The sequence below is a fragment of the Podarcis cretensis genome (assembly GCF_951804945.1).
Source record: "Podarcis cretensis genome assembly, chromosome: 5".
NCBI lineage: Eukaryota > Metazoa > Chordata > Lepidosauria > Squamata > Lacertidae > Podarcis > Podarcis cretensis.
Window position 1 is genome coordinate 4859856 of NC_137174.1, and position 25740 is coordinate 4885595.

Sequence of the window (25740 nt, forward strand, 5' to 3'; positions counted from 1 at the left end):
GGCAGAGGGGAGGCCCCAGGCAGAGATGCCCAGTTCGGCGGCCGCGAGAATGGCGGCAGAAGGGCCCGAGGCTCCTGCCAGTCCCGGCGAGGAGGGGTTCCCGGGGGCCGAGGCTGGTGAGAGGAGGCCAGAGGGGGGCGGGCCCAGCAGCCAAGCAACACAGTTGGAGCCTCCCTTCTCCCTGGCCGGCAGGCAGGGAGGGAGAGAAGCTGCTTCCTTTGAAACCCGGGAAATTTAAGGGACATCCATCAATAAGGGACAGCAGCGGGACACGGCGCTGGGATAAGGGACTGTCCCTCCAAATAAGGGACGCTTGCCAGCTATGCTCTTAACAAACTACAGTTCCCAGGGTTTTTTCTGGTTTGCCTCAGGCAGCAAAATGTCTTGGACGGGCTCTACCTCCAACATTTCAGACAAAACTAAGAGACGGGGGGCACCAATCAAAGTGTTTTAGGGGCTGATGTGGTCCCAAACCTTCTCAAGGTATATGGTGGGCTCTCCTTCATTTGAGGTTTTCAAGTAGAGGTTGGATGGCCACCTGTCAAAGATACTCTAGTTGAGATTCCTGCCTATTGCAGGGGCTTGGACTAGATGACCCTCAGGGTCCCTTCCAATTCTGCAGTGAGACTCCTGAACATGCATACAGCACCATTAGATAAATGGAGTAACAAATGTTGTATCTTCACACAACAATAGTACTGCTAATGACAGCAGTTTGATGACAGCCTATTGCTTTGTTCATTTGGTCCATGGTGATCTTTATTCCATGCCTTGTTCCCCTTTTTTCTTGGATGTCATTTGTGGTTTGCCTCAGGTGCCAAGATGTACTCTTGTGTCTGCTGCCATCAAGTCTAATTTTGTCCTAAAGCACTGCTTCATTTCTAGAGAGAGATGGTGTATCTCAGGCCTGCCATCTACTCTGGAGAAAAGTCCTGCTTCTTAATTTTAAAAACTGGGCATAGGCCCCATTTGCTCAGTGAGGAATAAAATGAGCTCCATACAGGTTCAGAGGTTTTAGTAAAAAAAAAAATAAAAAATGGGAGTAGGAATGTTAAATGACATCACTGAAGAAGGATGAGTAGACTGCAAGTTCACACACCATGACTTGTTTCATACAGCTTTGTTGGCACGTAAGTTGCAGAATAAGAAATCCCTGACGGATGCATTAGAAACTATGTCCTAGAATTTGCATCCACTGCCTGTTTAATCAGGATATAGGCAATGCGCCCTTTGTTACCAGTGTTCCAGTACCCTTCTTCTGGCAGACGGTCTGGGTTTGCACAACAGCATCATGAACACGGAGACTTGGGAAGGAGGGGGAAGAAATAAGGAAGCTAACGATGACCCCCTACCTGCCAGTAAGTGTTGTTATAGAGTATAAAAAATTGAGCAATTTATATGTTATTTTTAGGGAACAAGTCTGAGAATTGTGTCATACACCTGAACTACAAATTCGATGCTTCATGTGCTGTTGTTTTTCTTACATAAAAAACCACTCCTGTATATGTACAAAATAACATGCAACCAATGTGTATGTTGTAGCATTTGATATTCCATACATGTTCTTTTGACATGCACACACTACATTGTGCATACTTGTGAAATAATTGCATGGGAGGAGCTACATGCTGATTTTACTCTGACATGGAAGTATGAAATGTGTAAGACCTTGTGTCATTATGTTTGCTTTTCCAATGCATAATCATATACTGTGGAGGAAAGGAAAGTATGAAGCCCCAAGTGTCTTACCTAGATTTAAATTAAGACAGCACCATGCCTTTCTTTCCTTACATAAATTCATTTCCGTATTTGGGGGGGGGGGGGAGTATACTTTGCAATGTTGAAGCAAGTGTATTTTTTTTAAAATCAATTACATAGATCTGAAAGTTTAGCATGTGTCAGCATCGTAGGCCCTTCCCACCTGTCCAGGGGTCCTTTACCTTTACCTTACACCTGTGCTACTTTGGGGTTCTGCTACAACTGAATGCAAGAATAGTGTGGAGCAGAGACATTGCACCCCAAAGACCCTGCAGTGGACTTGGGGCCTGGGGGGGGGGAGAGGCTCCTTGCTTATCTTCAAGACGTGTTTAGGGGGCGGGGGAAGGCAGGGAATAAATAAATAGATGATGATGATGATGATGATGATGACAAACGTTAGATGCAGAAGACATTGGGCTGCTCTGGGAGGGAGGGGAGGTGGCTAAATAGATCTAGAATAGTCATATCTATCTATCTATCTATCTATCTATCTATCTATCTATCTATCTATCTACTGTATCTATCTATCTCCTGTATATATAGGAGAAAGGCGCTTAAGAGCCCCCTGCCGCGCAGTCGCTGCGCCTTTATCTAGCCATCCTCCAATGATGGGGATGGGGAGGAGGGCAGACCTCCGCCTCCTCCTCCTCCCTTCCCGGGCGTCCCTCGGTTACCAGGCAGCGGCTGGCGAAGCGCTCGGAGGGGAGCGGCCCGCCGGCCTCCTCCTCCTCCTCCTCTGCCGGCTTCTCGGGGGAGAGAAGGCCGAGGCGCCGGGCGAGGAGGATCCTGGGCGGCGGCGGGAAAGGCCTCCGCTTCTGGGACAGGTAAAGAGCTTCCCTCCCCGTCTCGAGGCCCGGCAGCTTTGCGCAGAAGGGAGCAGGGCTCCAGGGGGGCATCTAGTCGAGCCCACGGCCACGAGGGGCCTGGGGCGAAAGGAAAGACCCAAGAAAGCCAGGCGGCCCCCTCCCAGCAGGGCTTCCCCGGGGGGGCCCTCAAATTGCGACCCCCCCCCCCGCCGGCGCCGCATGGAAGCAGTCTTAGGAGTATAGCATCTAGATCAAGGGAAGTGATAGTGCCACTGTATTCTGCTCTGGTCAGACCTCACCTGGAGTACTGTGTCCAGTTCTGGGCACCACAGTTCAAGAAGGACACTGACAAACTGGAACGTGTCCAGAGGAGGGCAACCAAAATGGTCAAAGGCCTGGAAACAATGCCTTATGAGGAACGGCTAAGGGAGCTGGGCATGTTTAGCCTGGAGAAGAGGAGGTTAAGGGGTGATATGATAGCCATGTTCAAATATATAAAAGGATGTCACATAGAGGAGGGAGAAAGGTGGTTTTCTGCTGCTCCAGAGAAGCGGACACAGAGCAATGGATCCAAACTACAAGAAAGAAGATTCCACCTAAACATTAGGAAGAACTTCCTGACAGTAAGAGCTGTTTGACAGTGGAATTTGCTGCCAAGGAGTGTGGTGGAGTCTCCTTCTTTGGAGGTCTTTAAGCAGAGGCTTGACAACCATATGTCAGGAGTGCTCTGATGGTGTTTCCTGCTTGGCAGGGGGTTGGACTCGATGGCCCTTGTGGTCTCTTCCAACTCTAGGATTCTATGATTTCTTGCACAGCAATTCATTTGGGTGCAGTTGCTCTTTACTCCTCAAGCAACAGGATCATGGATCATTTTAATCGCAACAATACACAAATAAGTTCTTCATAGCCCTCGGGTAGGGAGCCAGCTCAGCTTCTTTCCCAGGTGTCCCCTGCAGCTCCTGTGCTCCATTTCTAAAGAAAAGCCCCCCAGGGGAGCCAAATGCCAAAGGAGGAAGAGGGCCTTCAGGGGGTGATTTGGCAGGAGCAGGTGGCCGTGCAAAGGGAAGAAAAGCTGCCCCTTCCAAAATGCCCAAGTTGGAAGAGGCACAAAGCGTCCTCTAGTCCAGTCCCCCTGGGTAGGCAGTCAAAATGTCAATTAAACATGAACTGTTAAAAAACTGTTATACTAAGCCCATAAGGTATACACTTTTAACTTGTGCACAGCCAGCTTAATGTGTGTGGCAAAATTATTATTATTATTAATTAAAAGGATTATATTGGTGAGAGGACTCTTAGTATCTGTTTACAGATGCACAATTGTCATTTAATGCATGTGGCTGCTGCACCCTTGTATTCAGAGTAACCGTTTTCCTTTTAGTCCCATCCTTATTTTTCTCTTTTTCCTAACTATTTCCTCAGATCAGGGGTAGGCAACCTAAGGCCCATGGGCCGGATCCAGCCCAATCGCCTTCTTAATCCGGCCCGCGGATGGTCCGGGATTCAGCGTGTTTTTACATGAGTAGAATGTGTGCGTTCATTGAAAATGCATCTCTGGGTTATTTGTGGGGCATAGGAATTTGTTCCTATATTTTTCCCCAAAATATAGTCTGGCTCACCACATGGTCTGAGGGACAGTGGACCAGCCCACGGCTGAACAAGGTTGCTGACCCCTGCCTCAGATCCTTAATGGCCGGGTTTTTTATTGCAGCAGAAATAAAATCTATTGAATGTTTTTGAACCACTGAGGTTTCTTGGGATGGCTATTCCTTTTAGTAGCATGGTACAATACAATTCTACTGTCCACAATCAAATCCCTCAATCTATAAAGTCCATTCCTCTTCCAGCATCTACATTTATCGAAGCCGTGAAAAAGTGTTTCCTTCAGTTCTATTTTCTTGATAGGTAAGTGCTCTTTAAGACCTTGCAGAATGCCTCAATCTCTTTTCCAGTATCTGATGTCAGTCACGGACTGGATGAGGCTGAACGAGTTGAGGCTTAATCCAGACAAAACATTGGCGCTCCTGGTCAGTTGGGAGAAGGCTCAGGGAATAAGTATTCAACCTGTGTTGGATGGGGTTTCACTCCCCTTGAAGAGTCGGGCTCACGGTTTGGGTGTACTCCTGGATTCGGTCCTGATCTCCGCGTTCTCCATAATTATGGCTCATGCGCCAACTGTGCCCACGCCAGTTGAACTACTGTAATGTGTTGTGTGTGGGGCTGCCCCTGTTAAAACAACTTCACTGGCTGCTGGTCCGTTTCTGAGCACAATTCCAAGTGTTGGTTATATGGCTTTGGCCCAGGCCACATGAAATATATTTCGCTGGTACTAAGATCCTTGGGTGAGCGACTTCTTTCAGTGCCACCAGCATCAAAGGCATGGCAAGGGAGAATGTTTTTCTGTGGCTGCTCAGTGTGGCGTTCGTATGGAGCCCCCGGTCGTCTCATGGACTATTGACCCGTACACCACTAATCCGCTTCCACCAACCAGGTCCTGCCTGGTAAAATCACTTCATTCTCAGTCAACTTTTCAATTAATAAAGAAGAGTGTATTTTATTTCAGGCATAAAACAAAACTATTACAGCATTCCAAACATTGTTGCTCTTTACTTTCTTAGTCTTATTTTCCTCACTCTATCTCTTCTACCTCCCCACACTCAAGAACCCACAGCCCTAACTGTCTCTCTATTACCAACTGCCTTTCCCAACCAGCCAGCCAACTGCTCACCCACAACTCCCAACTAACTCCTCCCAGAACCCACTGACTCCACACCCTGGGTCCTGTCTGTGCAAACTATTCAACTATTTCCCCTCCAGCACTCTCTCATATACAGTGGTGCCTCGCAAGACGAAAAGAATCCGTTCCGCGAGTCTCTTCGTCTAGCGGTTTTTTCGGCTTGCGAAGTAAGCCCATTGACGGCTTAGCGGATTAGCGCTATTAGCGGCTTTTAGCGGCTTAGCGGCTTAGAAAAAGGGGGGGGGGAACCCCCCGCAGGAACTCGCAAGACATTTTCGTCTTGTGAAGCAAGCCCATAGGAAATTCGTTTTGCGAAGCACCTCCAAAACGGAAAACTCTTTCGTCTAGCGGGTTTTCCGTCTTGCGAGGCATTCGTCTTGCGGGGCACCACTGTATGTTAATGTCACACTCACATATCGTGGAATTCTCTCCCAGAAGAAGTTAGATTGGCTTCCCCTTTGTTCTCTTTCTGCTGACAGGCCTTTGGAACCGAAGGGGCAGATGATGTTGACCACGGAGCTGCTATCAGGGCAAACTTAATTTTGATGCTGGTTTTCAATGTGTGTGTCGTTGCATTTTAACTGTTGTGGTTAACTATTTGGTTTTTGTTACTTTGTATTCTAGAATTGGGACGCGGGTCTAAACCACTGAGCCTAGGGCTTGCCGATCAGAAGGTCGGCAGTTCAAATCCCCGCAACGGTGTGAGCTCCTGTTGCCCCTGCCAACCTAGCAGTCCGAAAGCATGTCAAGTGCAAGTAGATAAATAGGTACCGCTCCGGCGGGAAGGTACACGGCGTTTGCGTGCACCGCTCTGGTTTGCCAGAAGCAGCGTAATCATGCTGGCCGCATGACCCGGAAGCTGTACGCCGGCTCCCTCGGCCAATAAAGTGAGATGAGCGCCGCAAACTCAGAGTCGTCCGCGACTGGACCTAACGGTCAGGGGTCCCTTTACCTTTACCTTTATTCTATAATTATGTTTTGAAAGGTTGTACACTGCCTTGAATCCCAGTTTGGGAGAAAGGCGGGATATAAATACTTAAAATAAAATAAAAATAATGAAATCTGCATTAGCAGTATTTATTCCATAGGGACATGTGGGGAAAACCCAGCTTCAGGGACCTGCTGAGAGATTTCTCAATATCCTTTCCCGCTCACCAAACTAATGTTGTGATTCTTACATTTGTATTATGGGTAACTTGGAATATTTCATTATCCTGCATGTAAGTCCCTCGATAAATTCAATTTGATGTAGGGTGCTACCCACAATAGGTTTTGTATAGAATTGCCATGCCTCATTGACTTCGTGGGGCTATCCACATCATATTATCGAAGTAGTCTTCTTTTATGACTTCTGGAGCTTATTCTTCTTTCAGGCTGCAGAAATCTGGCATATTTAGAAGGGGGGGAAATGGAGGAGGAGTACAATCCCTGAAGGTATGGAACTGTTATTCTTCCTTCCTTCCAAGGGGTATAGTTTTGACATGAGTAGGTGAATATTTTGTGACTTGGCACACCTTGTCATTAAATTTTGTAATTTTTTTCAGTTAGTGCAGAAATGCATGTTGGCTATTAATATTATTATTATTATTATTATTATTATTACATTGGTAGAGTGAAACTTTAAAAAATGAAAAAGGATTATAGCACTACTTAAAATAAATTATTAAAACACCTCTTCTTTTCCAGCCGCTAGCATTTTACTAATTCCCCCTCCCCAAATAAACTTTCAATCTCAAAACATGCCTTAAAAGCTGTGAGAGAAATTGGGCAGTCATACTTTAATAAATAAGCGCTATAGTGCAAATTAAATATCTTTTTTAAAAAGGCTGCATTGGTGAGTTGTACCTTCTATGCCCAGAGTGCCATGTTCTATCCCTGCTGGGCTAAATATAGCAGGATTAAAATGTTCTAATATTTTATTCCTTTTCCCATTAAATGCTATTTATTTGTGGAAATTATTTCACATACTGGCAGCCCCCCATTTAGGTGTGTTCAATATGTATGTGACCATGTATATGTGCATCGTTCTGAACAGGAAGTGACCCGGAAATGTCATAAAGATGTCACTGAAATGTCACTGAAAAGGGGGGGAGGTTGTTGGCAGGCTTTTCCAATGGGTTTCAATTATACATGATTTCATCGATGCACGTGGTGCCTCGGAACGTAACCCCCACGTAAATGAGGGACTGCCTGTATTCACCTGTATCAGTTTTCCCCATTTAAATTAAGATGCTTTTTTTTTTTTACTTTTAGGATAATGGCAGGAAAAGTCAAATGGGTTACTGACATAGAGAAATCTGTGCTTATAAACAACTTTGAGAAGAGGGGATGGGTCCAAGTGTCAGAAAATGAAGACTGGAATTTTTACTGGTAAGCAGTGTGTGTGTGTGTTGTGGAACATGTTGCATACATAATTACACTTATTTGGGAGTAAGCCCCATTGAACTTAGTACCTCCCAATACAAATTAACCTGGACCCTGAGGCCCTTCTTCATGTGCCCCCTCCATGAGAGGGCTGGAGGGTAGCAACACGAGAGCGGGCCTTTTCTGTGGTGACTCCCTCCTTGTGGGATGCTCTCTGGGGAGGTTCAACTAGTGCCTTCATTACGTATATTTAGGCACTAGGCAAAACATTCCTCTTCTCCTAGGCCTTGGGCTAATTAAACAATCTTTGGCCTTTTAAACGTGGGGGGGGGTATAGTTTTTCTTTGTTATCATGGTATATATTTTTGTGTTTTTAAATATATGGTCATCTAATTCCTGTGTATGAGAAGAGCATCTTGTTAGGGTTGTTCATCAGTGGTTTATATTCATGCAGTTTTCAGAAACTGCTCAATCCACTTATACCATAATTTGGAGAGGCAGCAGGTACGTGCGAAGCCCCTCCTGTTGTAATGATTCCTGGGGAAAAGCAGAGCTTGGAATGCAGAATAACAAGATAATTTGTAGGGTACAACAACAATTTATAGAATGCCTGCTCCACCTTCAAGAATGACTGCCTTTTGGAAATTCTCTGGAGAAGAGGTGGTAAGAAGAGTGAAGTAGATTTCTTATTAGATGTCTTCAAGTTGTCTGATGATTTTTTCTCCTGATCATATGTAATGCAAAGGCCAGCCTGATTCCTATCAGGTTGTGAGTTGCATATTTTGAGGGAAGCCCAGTGACAATTTTCTCTTCACAGGATGAGTGTGCAAACTATTCGAAATGTTTTCAGCGTGGAGACTGGTTACCGCCTCTCTGATGACCAGATTGTCAACCATTTCCCAAATCACTATGAGCTCACCCGAAAGGACTTAATGGTCAAAAATATTAAGAGGTACAGGAAGGAATTAGAAAAAGAAGGTAGCCCTCTCGCAGAGAAAGATGAAAATGGAAAATACCTTTACTTAGGTGAGTTGACTTGGCCAATTCTACTATTTGTATGTGCATTTTAAACACAAGACATCCCTCAGTAGCATATAATAGATATTCAGAAATTTGGATCTTTGCCATCCGGTTCACACATCACATTAAATCATTGTTTAACTTACTGTGGAGCAGGGTGTCTGGTGCAGCTGCTCAAAAAGACCATGGTTCGTTCTCCTTCCCTCCTTTCTGATGGTGAGGAAACAAATCAGAGGCGGGCTAGCTGTTTTGTGGAAAGCAGTCCTTGTGGTTTGTTTGTCTCCTAACAAATCATGATGGGGTTAGTTCTTGGCTTACCATTGTGGTTTGGTAGGCGACAAGGTCTGCTCTTGGCTTACCATAATAGTTTGTTGGGAAACATGTGTGAACCGGCACATGCTGTTTGTATAACGGCAAGCCAACCTCTGGTTTGATTTCTCGCTGGTGGACTGAAAGGACGAACAAAGTGTGCATTTCCTTTAAGCCATACTGAATCTTATACCGTGACTTAAAGTGGCGTCTGAACCAGGCCTGTGGTTTTCCAGGGAATTCTGCAGCTTACTCATCTCTCCGTGTGTCTTGCTCTGCTCAATGTCAGTGACCACATACACAACAGTTCAGGGGAAATGTAAGCACTTCAGAAGCTCTTAATTGTGTAGAGCACATCTTCTCAGGTAGTAGGTAGTAGTATAGCTTCAGTGTGAGGGTCTGAGGAACAAATTTATTTCATGAAAGATCCCCTAAAGGCAAGTTGAGAGTGGTTTCTTGCCTGTCCAGACTGTGTATGAGAGAGCATTAAGATAAAAACATCAGTGATTTTTTTGAACCACATCTCAGTTAAAATACAACTGAGACATGAGGGCTCAGATAACGTTGCTTTGAGGCCGGTACTTAGCTCAATAGGCCAAATGTCAGTCGTGAATCAGCTGAGACAGATTTCTGAAAACGTCACATGGACAAGGTTTCTGAAGCATATTTTTGCAGATTTAAAAGAGCAGACATATTGAACACAGCCTTATTGCAAGTCTTACTACAGTTTTCCAATAGTGTGAGAAAAGATGTAATTTGTCCAAGATTATGAGAGGCTGGTAATGGAGCAGGTGTTTAAAATCATGTTTGGTCTTTCCAAGAGTATAAAAAACAGACATGGCTTTCTTGAGGCCATCAGTTGTCGAGCTTGCAGTCTGATCCTAACCAAGTTGACTTGGGTATAAGCCCAGTTGATTTCAATAGGATTGACTTCCCATTATGTATGCTTGGGTTTACAGCCTTATTTGGCTGTCTAGAATCAGACTTTTCCCATAATGCTTTTAGCATTACTATAGTATGAGTTGTGAGAATGTAACTCCATTCTTAATGTACTTACTATCAGTTAAGGTTTAAATAGACTTTCAGTAACTCTTGATAGTGAAGTTCTGCAGATACTCTTCGACTTGTGGTAATCCTCTTAAGATGGTGAACAACAAAAAAGTTATTTCTCTGTCACTTGTTAATTGGTCCAAACCAGGCTTCCTCAACCTTGGCCCTCCAGATGTTTTTGGCCTACAACTTCCATGATCCCTAGCTAGCAGGACCAGCGGTCAGGGATGATGGGAATTGTAGTCTCAAACATCTGGAGGGCCAAGGTTGAGGAAGCCTGGTCGAAACTATCCAAGCTTCTTTCTACTCTAGTATTAAACATGGAGTGCAGGTGTTGGAGAGAGGATGAGCCCTGTCACTGCCATCACCTTAACTAACAAACAATGTAGACTAGGAGAGAATGTGAACAGGGCTGCATTTTCCCCTTTAGTTTTATGTGTTGATGTATATACTGTATTAAATATTTTTAGATGATAAATTCCTTTGGTATCGGTTCTTTGCAAAGCACTGTGTAATTAAATGGCACTCTGTATAACTATGCTGTATTAATTCTTGGTTTTCCTTGGTGCGTTTTAGACTTTGTGCCTGTCACCTTTATGCTCCCAGCTGATTACAATTTATTTGTTGAAGAATTCCGGAAAAACCCTTCCAGTACTTGGATTATGAAACCCTGCGGAAAAGCTCAGGGGAAAGGAATATTCCTTATCAACAAACTTTCCCAAATTAAGAAATGGTCTCGAGACAGCAAAACATCCACGTATGTTTCTTCAAAAAGGGGTGGGGTCTTGTTTAACTCCTTGTTGCAGTCTAGCATGTTTGTCTGAATTTGTGACTTTCTTATTTTGCTGGAAGGTCATTCATAAGTGCTTTAAACAGTTATTACAGATTACAGGGCACTTTACGTGTGTAAGATAAAAATGAATCTAGAAATAAGATGGGGCCTATAAAATTGTAAGTTGTGGCACTGATGGCTTTGGTGTAATTGCATGAAATGATTTTAGTGCTCTTTTTAAAGGAAGTGGAAGCTGTTTTGGGAAGCACCAAATGACTATTAACTGTGGTGGATAGAGTTTTAAGAATATTCTCAAAACCTTTTGCCAGTCAGATTAAGACAAAAGCTGTTATATTTAAAATCATTTATTTACATGAATGAGTCCTTGGAACTTCTTCCTACAAAGTGTTCCGTAGCTGCAAGAAGCACTCTGTGAGCAGCACATTGGTCGTCCTTGCTTTTAAATGCTTGCGGTCTAGGGAAGTTCGTTCTTTTCTCAGAAAGATTTACCGGTAATCAGTCCTATCTGTCAGCTCTTCTTGTTCAACAGTTCTGCATATAGCACTAAAATGAAACTGCCTTTGTTACTTTTCTAGAGCTAGTTTTACAAATAAAAGCAAACAGTTGAATGCAACTAGCACATTTGAAATAATAAAATATACATTTCCCTAGGTTTATATCTCAGTCCTCTAAAGAAGCTTATGTGATTTCTCTGTATATCAACAATCCTCTACTGATAGGTGGGAAGAAATTTGACCTTCGCCTGTATGTTTTAGTGTCTACTTACCGTCCTCTGAGATGCTACATGTAAGTTGTCCATATTCTGACAAGGCCCCTGTTTCAGGGTGAGAAGTGGCACTCTGGAAATAAAAAGTGAGGGAGGGTAATTTTCATCCAGAGTTGTGAGGAAGTTGGATTTTAACTTGTTATATTTCCCTATGCATATTGGCAAGCTGGAGGGGAAGGGAGATTTTGAGTAACCCTGCTAAGTTTGTCAGATGACATTCTCCAAAATAACCCCATCTAGAAATTGTCTTATGTATCCCAGCAGGGCAAATCATAAAGAAAACGAACATTTGTTTGTTATTTCCCCCACCCCCATAATTTGGGTATGGAGAATTTGTTTGACCCAATTTGCACTGACACAAATTTGCATCCACAAAGGAACTCCTCCCCTTGGGTTCTCACTGGCCAATCCCTTCACACCTTCCTCCTTCTCCCAGCTTCAAGGTGGTTTTGCTGGAATTCACTTTTGTACAATTTGGCATTGCCCTGAAACTTTTCACTTTCCTTCATTGAAATCTGTTTCTTTGTTCCAAATGGGCCAAGATGTCTTTAGAAACTTTTGAAGTGCTTTAGTCTAAAGCTTTTGGAATTAATCTTCTAATATCTCACTTTTAATATTATCTCTGTATTTTGTTGAGAATCTCAAAGACTTCTGAAATCATAGTTTGAAGAAACCATTCTTATTCTCTATCATGGTTTGGATATGTATACAGGGTAGGAGTTAGATTGCTTAAATTGTAGTCTCAAAACATCTGGAGGGCCGAGGTTGAGGAAGCCTGTAATAGGCCAGCAGTCAGAATTCTGCATTCTTTAAGAAATTTGGGATGAATATCATCCAGCCCTGGCACCTTGTTAACTTCTAAATCTTTCCCTTTAGTGGCCACAATATTTTGATGCACTAATAGAAAAACAAACAGGATTGCAAAAAGCATTGAGAAAAATTTAATACCTCCTTAATAACATTGATATTCATCATTATGAAATTGAGCAGTAAAATCCTAATCAAGGTGATTGTGCAGGATGCAGCGAGGACTGCAGCTGCTGTTTCCAGAATGTATTCAGGACATTATGATGTATTTGAGTTACCTTTAGTTGTTGTCTCCATAATAACTATTACTGTAATGTGTCCATTTGTTGCTTTAATACATCCATTTATTGGATTAAAAGAAGTTTATTCATTTATTTTTAAGAATGCATATGCCAGCTTTTGATATCAATATTTCCAGGACAGTTTATAAGTTAAAATAAATAAATAAATTGGTGAACAATAAAACCTGCCCCCTCCCTTTTTTGCATTTCAGGTATAAACTTGGGTTTTGTCGCTTTTGCACAGTAAAATACACACCAAGTACAAGTGAATTAGACAACATGTTTGTGCATCTTACCAATGTTGCCATTCAGAAGCATGGGGTAAAGTTGGAACATTTTCGTATAATGTATATTTAAATTACTTTAAATAAATTTATAAACGGAACATATGTAATAAAAATACAGTTCCTCAGTCCCTTGATTACAACCTCTTTCCCATTGTTGCTTTAGTGGACTTACAGTAAGTGCTGTTAATTCCTGGGAGTTCTACCTCTGAGGGGAACAGGGTTCTCCTAGCAACTCTCAAACCCTTAGCAAACTACATTTCTCAGGCTTTTTTTGGCGGCGGGGGCGGGGGCGGGGCGGAGGGTAATGATCTCTGTTTAAAGTGGTACAATTCTGTTTAAAATGCACAGTGCTGATGGGGCCAATGTCTCTGCTTCTCCAACTAGCTATCCTGCACACAAAACCTGATTGAAGACCATTGTGACAGCTCCCTTTATTCTTTCACAACAGTATTGCTGTCCTTACTTACTTTAGAGTCTGGCTTGTGAACCTCCTGCTCTATTAAATCAACAAAGAACTGTTTGGAAAATGTTGCGAGTGTGTTTACAGCTGATATCAAATCTATACTTTTTGATTTGATGCCTTGCCTCTGCAGGATGATTACAATCACATCCATGGTGGTAAATGGACAGTGAGCAATCTGCGCTTGTATTTAGAAAGCACGCGTGGGAAAGATGTCACCAACAAGCTGTTTGATGAAATTCACTGGATAATTGTGCAGTCACTGAAAGCCGTTGCAGTGAGTAGAGAAACAAAAGAAAAATACGTTTTATAATGCTTCCTTCTGCTCTTCCCGGTTTGAATATTGAGGCTGTAAATATGTGTGCTTATCTTTTCGGTGTCCTTTTTAAAAAAAGGCCAGAGAGTTTATTAAGCAGGCAGTATGCACATTGTGTACAAATAAGGACTATATAAGAACATAAACGTATCTCTGCTGGGCCAGGCCAGTGGCCTGTCTAGTCCAGTATCCTGTTCTCCCAGTAGCCAACCAGATGCCCATGGCAAGCTTGCAGGTAGGACCTGATTGCAACCGTATTCTCCACTTTCCAGAAACTGGTTTTCTGAACCATGGTGCCTCTGATCATTGGCTAGGGGACACCGACAGCCTTGTCTTCTGTGAATTTGGCTACACCTCTTTTAATGCCACCAAAGTTGGTGGCCATCATTTTCCATTGTAGGAGAAAATCCCATGTGCTGTGTGAAGTCCTTTCTGTTGTCTCTCATGAATCTTCCGACATTCAGCTTCACTGGATCTCCATGAGTTCCTCGTGTTACGAGGGAGAGAGACTTTAATTTATCCCCTTTCTGCGTGCCGTGACATTTCTATCCTGTCACCTCTTATTTGCCTTTTTTTCTAAACTAAAAGGGTCTGTATGTGGAAACTTTTCCTCTTGGGAAGTTTCTCCATTCCCTCTTTTTGGGGGAAGTTTCCTCTTTTGAACTCAAATGTTCCTATGTTGGATTTTCTTGGCAAGTGGCCACTTACACGTTTATTTAATGTAATAGTCCTATGGTCACTCCTTCCTTTCAGTCCAGCAACACTTTACATCTCATACTTGGGCTTGGGTGCCACTTAAGATTAAGTCCAGGGTTGCCATCCCTCTGGTCGGTCCAAGGTCACAGTCATTTAGGGTTTCTATAAATTTACCTTTTTGCCAAGGCTGGCATGCGTATGTGTGTGAGGGTAGTTGTGTCACCCATTAATGCATGAGTATTTGATCAGGGACGCAGGTGGCGCTGTGGGTTAAAGCCTCAGCGCCTAGGACTTGCCGATCGAAAGGTCGGCGGTTCGAATCCCTGCGGCGGGGTGCGCTCCCGCTGCTCGGTCCCAGCGCCTGCCAACCTAGCAGTTCGAAAGCACCTCCGGGTGCAAGTAGATAAATAGGGACCGCTTACCAGCGGGAAGGTAAACGGCGTTTCCGTGTGCGGCTCTGGCTCGCCAGAGCAGCAATGTCACGCTGGCCACGTGACCCGGAAGTGTCTCCGGACAGCGCTGGCCCCTGGCCTCTTAAGTGAGATGGGCGCACAACCCCAGAGTCTGTCAAGACTGGCCCGTACGGGCAGGGGTACCTTTACCTTTACCTATTTGATCAGGGGACAATAGCATGCCCTCAGAACTACATAATTTTTTGTATGATTGAAAAATACTTTTTTAAGAAGTATTTTTCCTTGAGCCTGGCAACCACCCCCTTCAATGCAAAGCAAGACTTGGAGAGGATCTCTTGAGTTTTGGGGGTTCTTAAAAGCAGGATGATGCCCAACACCTTCCCTTGAGTCCTTTATGGGTGGAGAGCAGCTGGGTTGGTGGCAATATCAAGCAGTAGCCCGTCATACTTTTTGGACCCCCTTTTCTAGCCCACAATATGATTGTTTGTACCATTTATTGAGGGCGTCCCACAGCTGACAGCAGCCTAGCAAAATAGGGAGCATGTAACTGAAATGCCTTGCATATTTATTTCAGGAGTCTTAGCTAGTAAAATTGTACCGATGTTCATTTCTGCTCTCATGTACATTTTCAACTCTTTCAGCCTGTAATGAACAATGATAAACACTGCTTTGAATGTTACGGATATGACATCATCATTGATGACAAGCTAAAGCCATGGCTTATTGAGGTAAGCGGAGTTATCTTGGCGTTGCAGGTTTCCTTTGAAAAGCAGTGTGGAAAAAGGATCCTGCTCATTGGCTCCTAAAGGATTCCCCTTCTCGAGACTCTGAATGGGAAAGTCTTTGCTTTTGAGGAATACTACTCATAAAAAGGTGTCTTATAGTGAATCCTGGCCACTGGTCCATCTAGTCTAGCACTGTCTGCCGTAGCTGTTGCTCTCCAAGGCCTTCAACGTCGATATTTCCCAGCGCTGTTTCTGGAGATCTCTTCTCATCAGAGATCCCAGGAATCGGCCACTCAGCTATGCCCCTCCTCACAGAGAAGCCTTGCTGCCTCCTTGTATGGGGCATAGTGGATGCTGAGCCCCTGAGCTGGGACTCGGGCTCTGCTGACTCCTGCCATAGGGGAAGTGGGAAATGAAGCCAGGGCAACTATGGTGACCAAACTACGGCATCATAGCACCTGGTAGGACTTCGCAAACTTGGCAGTCTCGATTCATGAAAATCAGGGGGCACGTTTCAAGATCTACAACTCTGCAGAAAAACATTGTTAGATGATGGGAAGGGAACCTTTGGCCCTCCCGTTGTTGCTGGGCTAGAACTCCCATCGGTCTTTGTCCATTGGCCATGCGGGCGCTGAGTCTGATGGAAATGGGAGTTTGTGGAAGGCTCTTGCCTGGCATTTCTTTCCCTGTCTTTAGGCACCAGGCGAAAACCTTGCTCTGTAACCAGGCCATTGGCTATTTGGACCTTCTGTGGCCTTTTGGTTTTGTTCTTTTTTTTATTCTGTATTTTGTGTTCTTGTTTTGAAACAGCCTTGGAACACTGTTTAAAAAGAAAAGCCTGACTAGCTTTTTCAGATACCCTTTAATTGAATAACTTTTTGAAGAAATGTCTGAAGTAACTGATCCTATAGTTTGAAGTCTTGTTTATTCAGTTACATTTTACTCCAGGAAAACCCATTTATCCTAAATACAGTGGTGCCCCGCAAGACGAACGCCTCACAAGACGGAAAACCCGCTAGACGAAAGGGTTTTCTGTTTTGGAGGCGCTTTGCAAAACAAATTTCCCTATGGGCTTGCTTCGCAAGACGAAAATGTCTTGCAAGTTCCTGCGGGTTTTTTCCCTTCCCCCCCTTTTTCTAAGCCGCTAAGCCGCTTATCAGCTGATCCGATAAACCGCTAATAGCGCTAATCCGCTAATCCGTCAATGGACTTGCTTCGCAAGACGAAAAAACCGCTAGACGAAGAGAATCACAGAACGGATTCTTTTCGTCTTGCGAGGCACCAATGTAGAACCCAATAGGGCCAACAAATATGTACAAAATATATATTTTTAAATGTGATCCCAGTCAGATCCCAATTTTGCAGGACGCTCTTAGAAATATGAAATAATACATTTTTGGAATTTTTAATTCCTAATAATTTTTTATCACTTCAACCATTTTTTTAATTTTGTAACTTTAAAATTTAAAGTAAATCCATCATGTGCCATATCAAATTAAAGCCCATGAAGTTCTGAAGAGACTGATATTTTTAGTTTGGGAATATCTCAATTCTGAGCTGAGCTTTTAAGATTTTTGTTTAGTTTGGCAAGGCCACAATTGTCAGTTTTTTAAAATTTCAAACCCCCACAACTCAAAAACGGGATGAGATAAAAAGGTAAAATTTTAGATTTAAACTTAGTTCTGATCATTCAACAAGTGTTCAAAATTTTAAGAAAATGGGCCGATATGAGGTAAAAAAGTCATCAAAAATTGGGCAACTTCTTATGGAATGACCCTGAGGTGCTCTTGATGATTTATCGTATTTCTGTTTGTGGAAGAATTGGTGGATGTGAACTATCTATTTTTCTCCCTCCTGTGTACACATTGTAGGTCAACGCTTCTCCATCTCTTACTTCCAGTACTGCCAATGATCGTATCCTCAAATACAATCTTATTAATGACACACTTAACATTGCTGTCCCTAACGGGGAAATTCCAGACTGTAAATGGAATAAATCTCCCCCCAAAGAAGCCCTTGGACATTATGAGATTTTGTAAGTATTAATCATAGATAAAGCAATTGTCTGAACCTCTGCAAGTAGATGCTTTAGGGCTGCCTTTTGACTAGTATCTGAGTGTAACCTAGTCTTGGTGTTAACTCAGCAAAAACTCAGATGGCACATTATTACTTATTTCTTTTATGAATGACTTCTTAGAAAACATTTCTGAGCATATTCAGACCATGACAAATGCATAATGCATAAAAATACAATGGTTCACAAAGTCTGTAGATTTAGTATTTTTGTTAAATCTTTCCCAAAGCAACCCACAGGGATCTCTACTGCAGAAAGACCCATTTTATGGTGGAAAAAATAGTCCCGTGAAATACTTATGCCTCAAACACTAAGATCACCTGAATTGAGTCTTACTTAGGGTGCCAGGTGACTTAGCCATTCCTGATTCCAGCCTTGCACCCTTGACTTCTGTACTGTACCACACAATTTTTCTTCATTATATCTGGTTAAATATGTCTGTTACAGTTGCATCCTTCTGTGAATAGCTGTTGAAATAACAGCCATTATTCACCAGATAATCACATTATTAAGTACAGTGGAACCTCAGGTTACATATGCTTCAGGTTACATACGCTTCAGGTTGCAGACTCCGCTAACCCAGAAATAGTGCTTCAGGTTAAGAACTTTGCTTCAGGATGAGAACAGAAATCGTGCTCCAGCAGCAGGAGGCCCCATTAGCTAAAGTGGTGCTTCAGGTTAAGAACAGTTTCAGGTTAAGAACGGACCTCCGGAATGAATTATGTACTTAACCCGAGGTACCACTGTATTTCAGAATGTTGCAGATTGCTGTGGCAAGTTATAAATGTGCAGTAGCTCTGAGGTTTGTTGCTGTTAAGTTTTAAGGTTCTTCTAGATGAGCCATTTGTTTCACTTGAGTGACGTCTCCGTCTGTCATTTATGCCATTAATCTTGAAGCAAAATGGAAAGTACTTACATAGTAAATGGCAGCTGAGGCTTTAGACGGTAGTGATGCACATCCCTGGAAGAAATAGTGCAGTTGTCTGTATTGATAGGACATACACAGAAGTAAACATTAACATGAAGCTTTCAATTCAAAATAACAAGTTCTTATTCTTATCTTCTGTCCTGTGATAGAGCCAAAGAACATAATCAGCAGTATAATGGTGGAATAGCTCTTCCTAAACTTCAGTGGTTTGTATCACTGTAGACTACACACAAGAAGTGGAGATTGTGTGCATGTATAGCCAAAGTACACAATCAGCAGTATAATGGTGGTATAAAGGTAAAGGGACCCCTGACCATTAGGTCCAGTCCTGACCGACTCTGGGGTTGCGCCACTCATCTCGCTTTATTATCTGAGGGAGCCGGTGTACAGCTTCCGGGTCATGTGGCCAGCATGACTAAGCCGCTTCTGGCGAACCAGAGCAGCGCACGGAAACGCCGTTCACCTTCATAGCTCTTCCTAAACTTTAGTGGCTTGTATCACTGTAGACTACACACAAGAAGTGGAGATTGTGTGTGTGTATATGTGAAATAGGGACGCGGGTGGAGCTGTGGGTTAAACTACTGAGCCTCTTGGCTTGCCGATCAGGTCAGCAGTTCGAATCCCTGCGACAGGGTGAGCTTCCGTTGCTCGGTCCCAGCTCCTGCCAACCTAGCAGTTTGAAAGCACGTCAGCCACACCAGCGGGAAGGTAAACGGTGTTAGTCATGCTGGCCACATGACCCGGAAGCTGTCTGAGGACAAATGCCGGCTCCCTCGGCCTATAGAGCGAGATCAGCACCGCAACCCCAGAGTTGTCCGCGACTGGACCTAACGGTCAAGAATACCTTTACCTTTATATATAAAATATCTTCCCCACACAGGTTTTCTGCATGCAGAAGAACCAGAAGTGTTGTCCTTCACATGCTTTCAATATGCATGGGGTTGGGGGGAGGGGGTTATTGGTTGGTTGGTTTTTTGTTCTCATTTTTATCATGTATTTTTGTGTTGTGAACCATCCTAATATTGTGGGTGGAATAATAATAATAGGCAAATAATTGGCAAGCATTCAATTCCTCCATCTACAACCTGTAGTAGCAAAGTCTAGGAGGAGCAGTACCACCTTGTTCTGATCATTGTTTAGCCCACCTGTGAATCCCATGGGACGATACTGACTTTCTCTTTGCCCTTAGATATGATGAAGAGATGGCACAAAGTGAAGTGTCAGATCGTGATTTGAGAAGTCGCTCTGGGCAGTCCATTGGATTGAAGGGAACTCGAGCCAGAGACACTGGAAAATCAGGGCCCCTTACATGGAAGTAGCTGCAGAATGAACTGTAGACTGACGCTTCCTGAGATTCAGGGCTGTGGTTTTTGTAGGAAGTTTGCTTGAAATGGATGCTCAGATTTTGGATGACCTCCTTCCTGTTTGCAAAATGCTCTTATGGGGGAAGTAATGTTGCGCAAAGAGGACAGAATATTTTTCTGTCCGGCAGTGACATTGAAGGACTGGAAAAATTGGTTTATTAGCATGTATATAAACAGTTATTAATCAGTTCATTGCAGTTTTACTGCAGGACTGTTATGTTGCATGTTGTATGAAATAGTTGTAATAATATATACTATGAATTAATATAATTGGAAATGAGCTTTTTACCGATAAATAAATTACTGTGTCTTGCAAACAAGTGGTTGCTTTGTCACACATTGCTACCATAGGGGTCCACAATACTTTTCGGTTCAGAGGCACTTGTTTTGTTTTGGACTACAAAATACCCCAGCCCTCCCAAACTGACATTTCAATAAATCAGCAGGGGCTGGAAACCTCAGTGGGCGCCAAGAGGCCCCCAGATGCCACTTTGGACAAAATATTCATCTTGAAATTCATATTTTGTAGGGAGAAAAGCTGTCTTTTTTTCTTAATATTTTACTAGAATTGTAAGAGTATATTACTGAAAACACACATACGTTTATTTTTAATTTTTTTGCAAAATACACCAAAAGACCAAATCAGTATGGTTCATGTTCGAAATGCCTGTTTTCAACCTACATGTTTCCACTTCTAAAAGCCACTTGTAGAATGGGTGGGGGAACCTAATAAAGCCTTTGTGTACTGGGGATATTGTGACAGGCCTGCTGTCATGACTATATATAGCAAAGACCGATCTATAAGCTGTATGCTGATACAGCAATACGTTTCTGCACAATTTGATGCAACGGCTATTATTGGCAGAAACAACGTCAGTGTTGAGTTTCAAGTATCATTCGCCAATTGTTAATCTGGCAAGCACACTAAGAAACTGGTGCATTGCAGTGGGTTTGTCAGATAGCATCACAAATTGCTACATCAACATTTATTTTTACTCTGGGGTGCTGCATTCTACTCTTAATAGTCTTTCCATTTTTGCTACTTAAACATGTCAGTGCACTAAACCACAATTGTATGTAACTATAGTAGCCACTTTTTTTAAGTCACAAACATGCTGCTGTCACTACTATTAGATGCTACCTTTTGACTTTGGCCGGTTGGTTACCTCTTCTTAGTGATTCTTCTGTTTTCCTACCAAGGTGGTCTCCGAGAGAGACAGGAAAAAGGACATCATGTATGGGAAGAGATGCAGCAAAGTAGTGAATTTTTGCACCCCAAGGACACACAATAAAGACAACTCCTGCGGCGTTAGCCAATGTGAGACTGTGGCTCAATACAGACATCAAACCAAATCATGCTTTCTGAGCACCAAACTAGTTTAGAAGCCAAATGGTACTTCAAGCTTTCCAGACAATTGAGCTTATATTATCATCATTTTATTTTACTATTATTTATTGTATTTGTTAGTCATTTCTTCTAAGGTAACTCAAAGTGACTTGCTTTAAGATCAATTCAAAGCACCAAACAAAACCTAAGAATCTGCTGTGTAATGTTGGGGACATTGAACAGCATGGGAGATGCTGTGAAAGGGGAAGATGGGATTAATGAGGAACGCCTTTGTGTTGTGGCTTTAATTTTAAAAAGGCCTATTAATAGCTTTAAGGTTAAGAATGTTTATTTTGTGCAGTCTGCTTTGAAATCCCTCCTGGATTTCTCTGAGCCACTTCTTGGCTGGGAGAAAGCTGCTGTTAACTACATTTGCAATCCAATTGTGAATGTGAATTGTGAATGTCATGGTAGTGATGTCATGCATAAAGGCAGGTGTTTCCTCATCCATCTCCCCAAACACACATTGTTAGGAAATGTTCGTGTGCCCAGGTATTGGAAAGAATTATGCCATTGTAAACAGAAGCATTTTATCATTGTAGTAGATACTTAACCTCCTGAGGAATCGCAAGATGGATGCTGTAAATACTAGCAAAGTTTCCCCCTATGTACAACTGGGCAGAAAAGCAGGGGGCTGCCCAGTTCACAAGCTTTAAAAGCGTCAGCCTACTAAAAGCCTTAATCACCACATGATCCAAAGGGACAAGGTGAGTTGACTCCCCTTTTTTATGAGGGGGGGGGGCAGGTGCTGCTTGTTCCATGGGGCTGGAGGATGAGGACATCAGCAACCCATGTTCTGGGAATTTTTATTTGAAGCCAGTTCTATTCGGGTCCAAAATTGACAAAATATGAAAGATCTGCATCTTCTGATCTCTTTTTCTTTGCTTCCTCACAGCTTATGTATTTTCCCCTGTTGCTGCTAGCTACACTGAAGGGGGAAAACATGCAGTAACCTGTATGTCTCTGAAGGAAGAGATAGGAGAGCCACCTTCAAATTTCTTAAGGGCTGTCACATGGCAGAAGGAGCAAGCTTGTTTTCTCCTGGTCTGGAGGGTAGGACCAGAAACAATGGATTCAAGTTACAAGGAAGGAGATTCCGACTAAACATCAGGGAGAACTTTCTGATCCTAAGAGCTGTTTGACAGTGGCATGGACTCCCTTGGGAGGTCTGGTGGTGATGGAGTCTTGTTTTTAAGCAGAGGCTGGATGGCCATCTGCCATGGATGCTGTAGTGGAGATTCCTGCATTGCAAAGGGTTGAACTAGATGTCCCCAAGGGTCCCTTCCAACACAGGTGAGGGAAACTGCTGTCCTTGCCTCCCTACTGTGGGTTATGGAATTCTTAAAAAAGGAGTATGGCTGCACACATCCCATACAATTGAAGCAAAAGGCTTCCACCAAAGAGCCCATAAGACTTGAGCTTCAGGGTGCTGAGAATTATAACTCTGTGAGGGGGAAACTAGAGTTCCCAGGATTTTTTTGGGGGGGGGGCCCGGGGGGAGCTTTGTGCTAACTGAAACCTGCATGTTCAGAGGCAGGATATCACTAGTTACCAAACAGTGAGGGGGAGCGATTGCCTTGATTACCTGCTTGTTTGGCAGCATCTATCTGGTTCCTGTTGGGATACAGGATGCGGGACTTGGTGGACTTTTGGTGTGCTTCAGAAGAGCTTGAGCAACCTCTGCACAAGGTTAAGCAATTCTCAAAAAAGAGGGCTAGAAAAGTATTTGGCAAAATGTATTTTGCAACTTCTTTGCGAAATATAATACATACTCTGAGTGGGAATAAAAATTGCAGCAACTAATGCACATGCATTTGAATTTCTAAAACATAACATATTCAATCATTTGGTTTGTATGTGTAGTTAAGGGGGAACTGGACTAGCAAAGTTACAAAATCAATTAAAAGCAAATTCTAAAATGCAAACAACCACAGTACACACATGAATGTATCTGTATCTTATATAACAGAAGTATACACAGTTTTGTCCATAGGTTAAAGAGAATCATATGATAAAAAGGTGCAAAAACGTTACAAAACAACTTTGGGAACAAGAGTGGGAAACTGAGGAAGAGATAAAAATTACAAAACCAATAGATTCTTGTGTCATTTGGGCTAATGGTTGGGTATCTTTACAAACGAGGAATAGCTACATTCCTGCAAAGAAGATGCATTCAGAAATGGAAATGCCTGCCTTGAAACTAGAGACAGTAGCTAAATCTCGATTACAGTCAATGACTGACAGAAAAGGTGCACAGGTAGTTCCATGGCCATTTAGAGTAACATCATTTCCCACTAGGGGGCCTGTGTGGGTTAGCATTTTCCATTTATGAACTAGTTTAAAAAAACCTTTGCCAAGCCCAATCCTACAACCATTTACAGTAGAAGACAATCAATCCATTCAAAATGTCTGAAACAATGCGCTTTGTGAGCTCCCATTCCCCTCTGGCAGTCAGTGCCTCTCATACCAGAGCTAGTAGGAAAAGGGTTCATGGAGCTGAGGAAGAAGACTTCTGGGCCAAAACCCTGCAGAGCTGCTATCATGTCAGTGTAGATCAGTGTTTCCCAACCTTGGGCCTCCAGCTGTTTTTGAACTACAATTCCCATCATCCCTGACCACTGGTCTTGCTAGCTAGGGATGATGGGAGTTGTAGTCCAAAAACAGCTGGAGGCCAAGGTTGGAAAACACTGGTGTAGATGATGCTTAGCTACGGTAGATGGACCAACAGCCCGTAGTAATTAAAGATGTAACTGAGGCAAATTATTGACAAAAAGAGAAACAAATAGCTGTGGACGCCCTCCCACCAGATGTCCAAGAGAACAACTAAAACCAGACTTTGAGAAGACATCTGAAGACAGCCCCGTTTAGGGAAGCTTTTAATGTTTGATGGATAACTGTATTTTAATGTTTTGTTGGAAGCCACCCAGATGGGCTGGGTATAAATAATAAATTGTTGTTATTATTATAATAATAATAAATATGTAGAATAGCTAAGCAAGTATTAGAAACCACCCCAGAACTGACCCTACTAAACATATTCCAAGACAATAATGCCCACTCACATCACAAAAGAACTCATAACCCGTCTACTCTCAGCAACCAGAAACATCATAGCCAAACACTGGAGAGACCTGTCAGGAGTAAGCATGGACCAATGGTACCAAATAGGATTGGAAACAGCCCTACTAGAAAAATTAACCAATAAACTGAAACTGACACGGGGACAAATAGAAGAAGATACCTTCACCCTGGTATGGCTCCCCTTTATCACATACACAGCCCCACAAGACAGTGACAAGAACACGCCTGTGGCATCCGTACAGAGACCCCGGTCGTTTCACGGACTATTGACCTGTACACCACTACTTTATCCTTCCGCTTACACCAATTTTGTGGGGGGGAAACCCAGGGTTCCCCAGTGAAGAATTGAGTCTCAGTCAGGTAGAGTTAACAATGAAGATTAAAGTTTATTTCAAACACAATCAAGTTTTAAAATATATTCCAAACGCTGTCACTCTATTCCCTCTCAGTCTTGTCCCTGTCTCTAACTCACTCTGACTCCTATCTCCCCCCCCCCCCCCAAAAAAAAGAACCAACTGAACTAAGGACAAAAACGGCTTTCTTACTGGTCAACCTGTTAACCCTTTCTCTCCCCCAATACAAATGTATCCCCCAAAATTGGGCAAATGCCACACCGCCAACAGCATGTGAATCAATATGGCTTAATCCGATTCAAAAACACGTCCCCCCCCCACTCACACACAAAAACAAAGTTCACCACAGCCAACCCCAAACAAGCAACCGCACCCTAGGCCAACCCCAATTTCTCCCACCACCCAAGGAAAGCAAGCGCTGACACAAAACCCCACACATACATTAAGCAAAATAGAAACCTCTCCTCCTGACCCCACCCCCACGGCCCCCTCCACCTTTCCCCCTCTTTTTCTTCCTAATGTAACCCCAATGTCTCAACAAATGAAACTGACCTATGGAAAATGTAACTTGAAAAAAGAGACATTGTGCATACCTTTGTAAACCAAGAAAACTCTAATAAAAATACAGTGGTACCTCGGGTAAAGAACTTAATTCGTCTGTTCTTAACCTGAAGCACCACTTTAGCTAATGGGGCCTCCCGCTGCTGCCATGCCGCCAGAGCACGATTTCTGTTCTCATCCTGAAGCAAAGTTCTTAACCCAAGGTACTATTTCTGGGTTAGCGGAGTCTGTAATCTGAAGTGTCTGTAACCTGAAGCGTATGTAACCTGAGGTATCACTGTATTAAGGAGGAGGAGGAAAAGGTGTTGTAATGGAGGAGGGCAGGGGAAAGAAAACTCCTGGCACTCATTCTTTCTTGCTACAGAACTAAAAGATTTCTCCGCTTTTTCTCTTGGGTTAGCGGTCAC

General features: G+C 43.1%; 1 protein-coding gene across 7 annotated transcripts; it reads left to right on the forward strand.

Annotated features, from left to right (window-relative positions):
* Positions 1 to 2395: 2395 nt before the first annotated feature.
* TTLL1 (TTL family tubulin polyglutamylase complex subunit L1) lies at positions 2396 to 24912 on the forward strand. 7 transcript variants are annotated; one of them, XM_079975321.1, is made up of 10 exons: positions 2396 to 2582; positions 7552 to 7668; positions 8480 to 8688; positions 10618 to 10798; positions 11486 to 11620; positions 12901 to 13009; positions 13569 to 13712; positions 15502 to 15588; positions 17457 to 17620; positions 19777 to 24912. In XM_079975321.1, the coding sequence occupies exons 2-10, from the start codon at positions 7556 to 7558 to the stop codon at positions 19904 to 19906; spliced, it is 1272 nt and encodes a 423-aa protein (XP_079831447.1). In that variant the 5' UTR covers positions 2396 to 2582; positions 7552 to 7555; the 3' UTR covers positions 19907 to 24912. The 7 variants fall into 7 exon arrangements, with proteins under 7 accessions (XP_079831447.1, XP_079831449.1, XP_079831443.1 ...); XM_079975323.1 differs by lacking the exon at positions 2396 to 2582 and adding an exon at positions 3580 to 3700; XM_079975317.1 differs by lacking the exon at positions 2396 to 2582 and adding an exon at positions 4443 to 4466.
* The last annotated feature ends 828 nt before the right edge of the window (positions 24913 to 25740 follow it).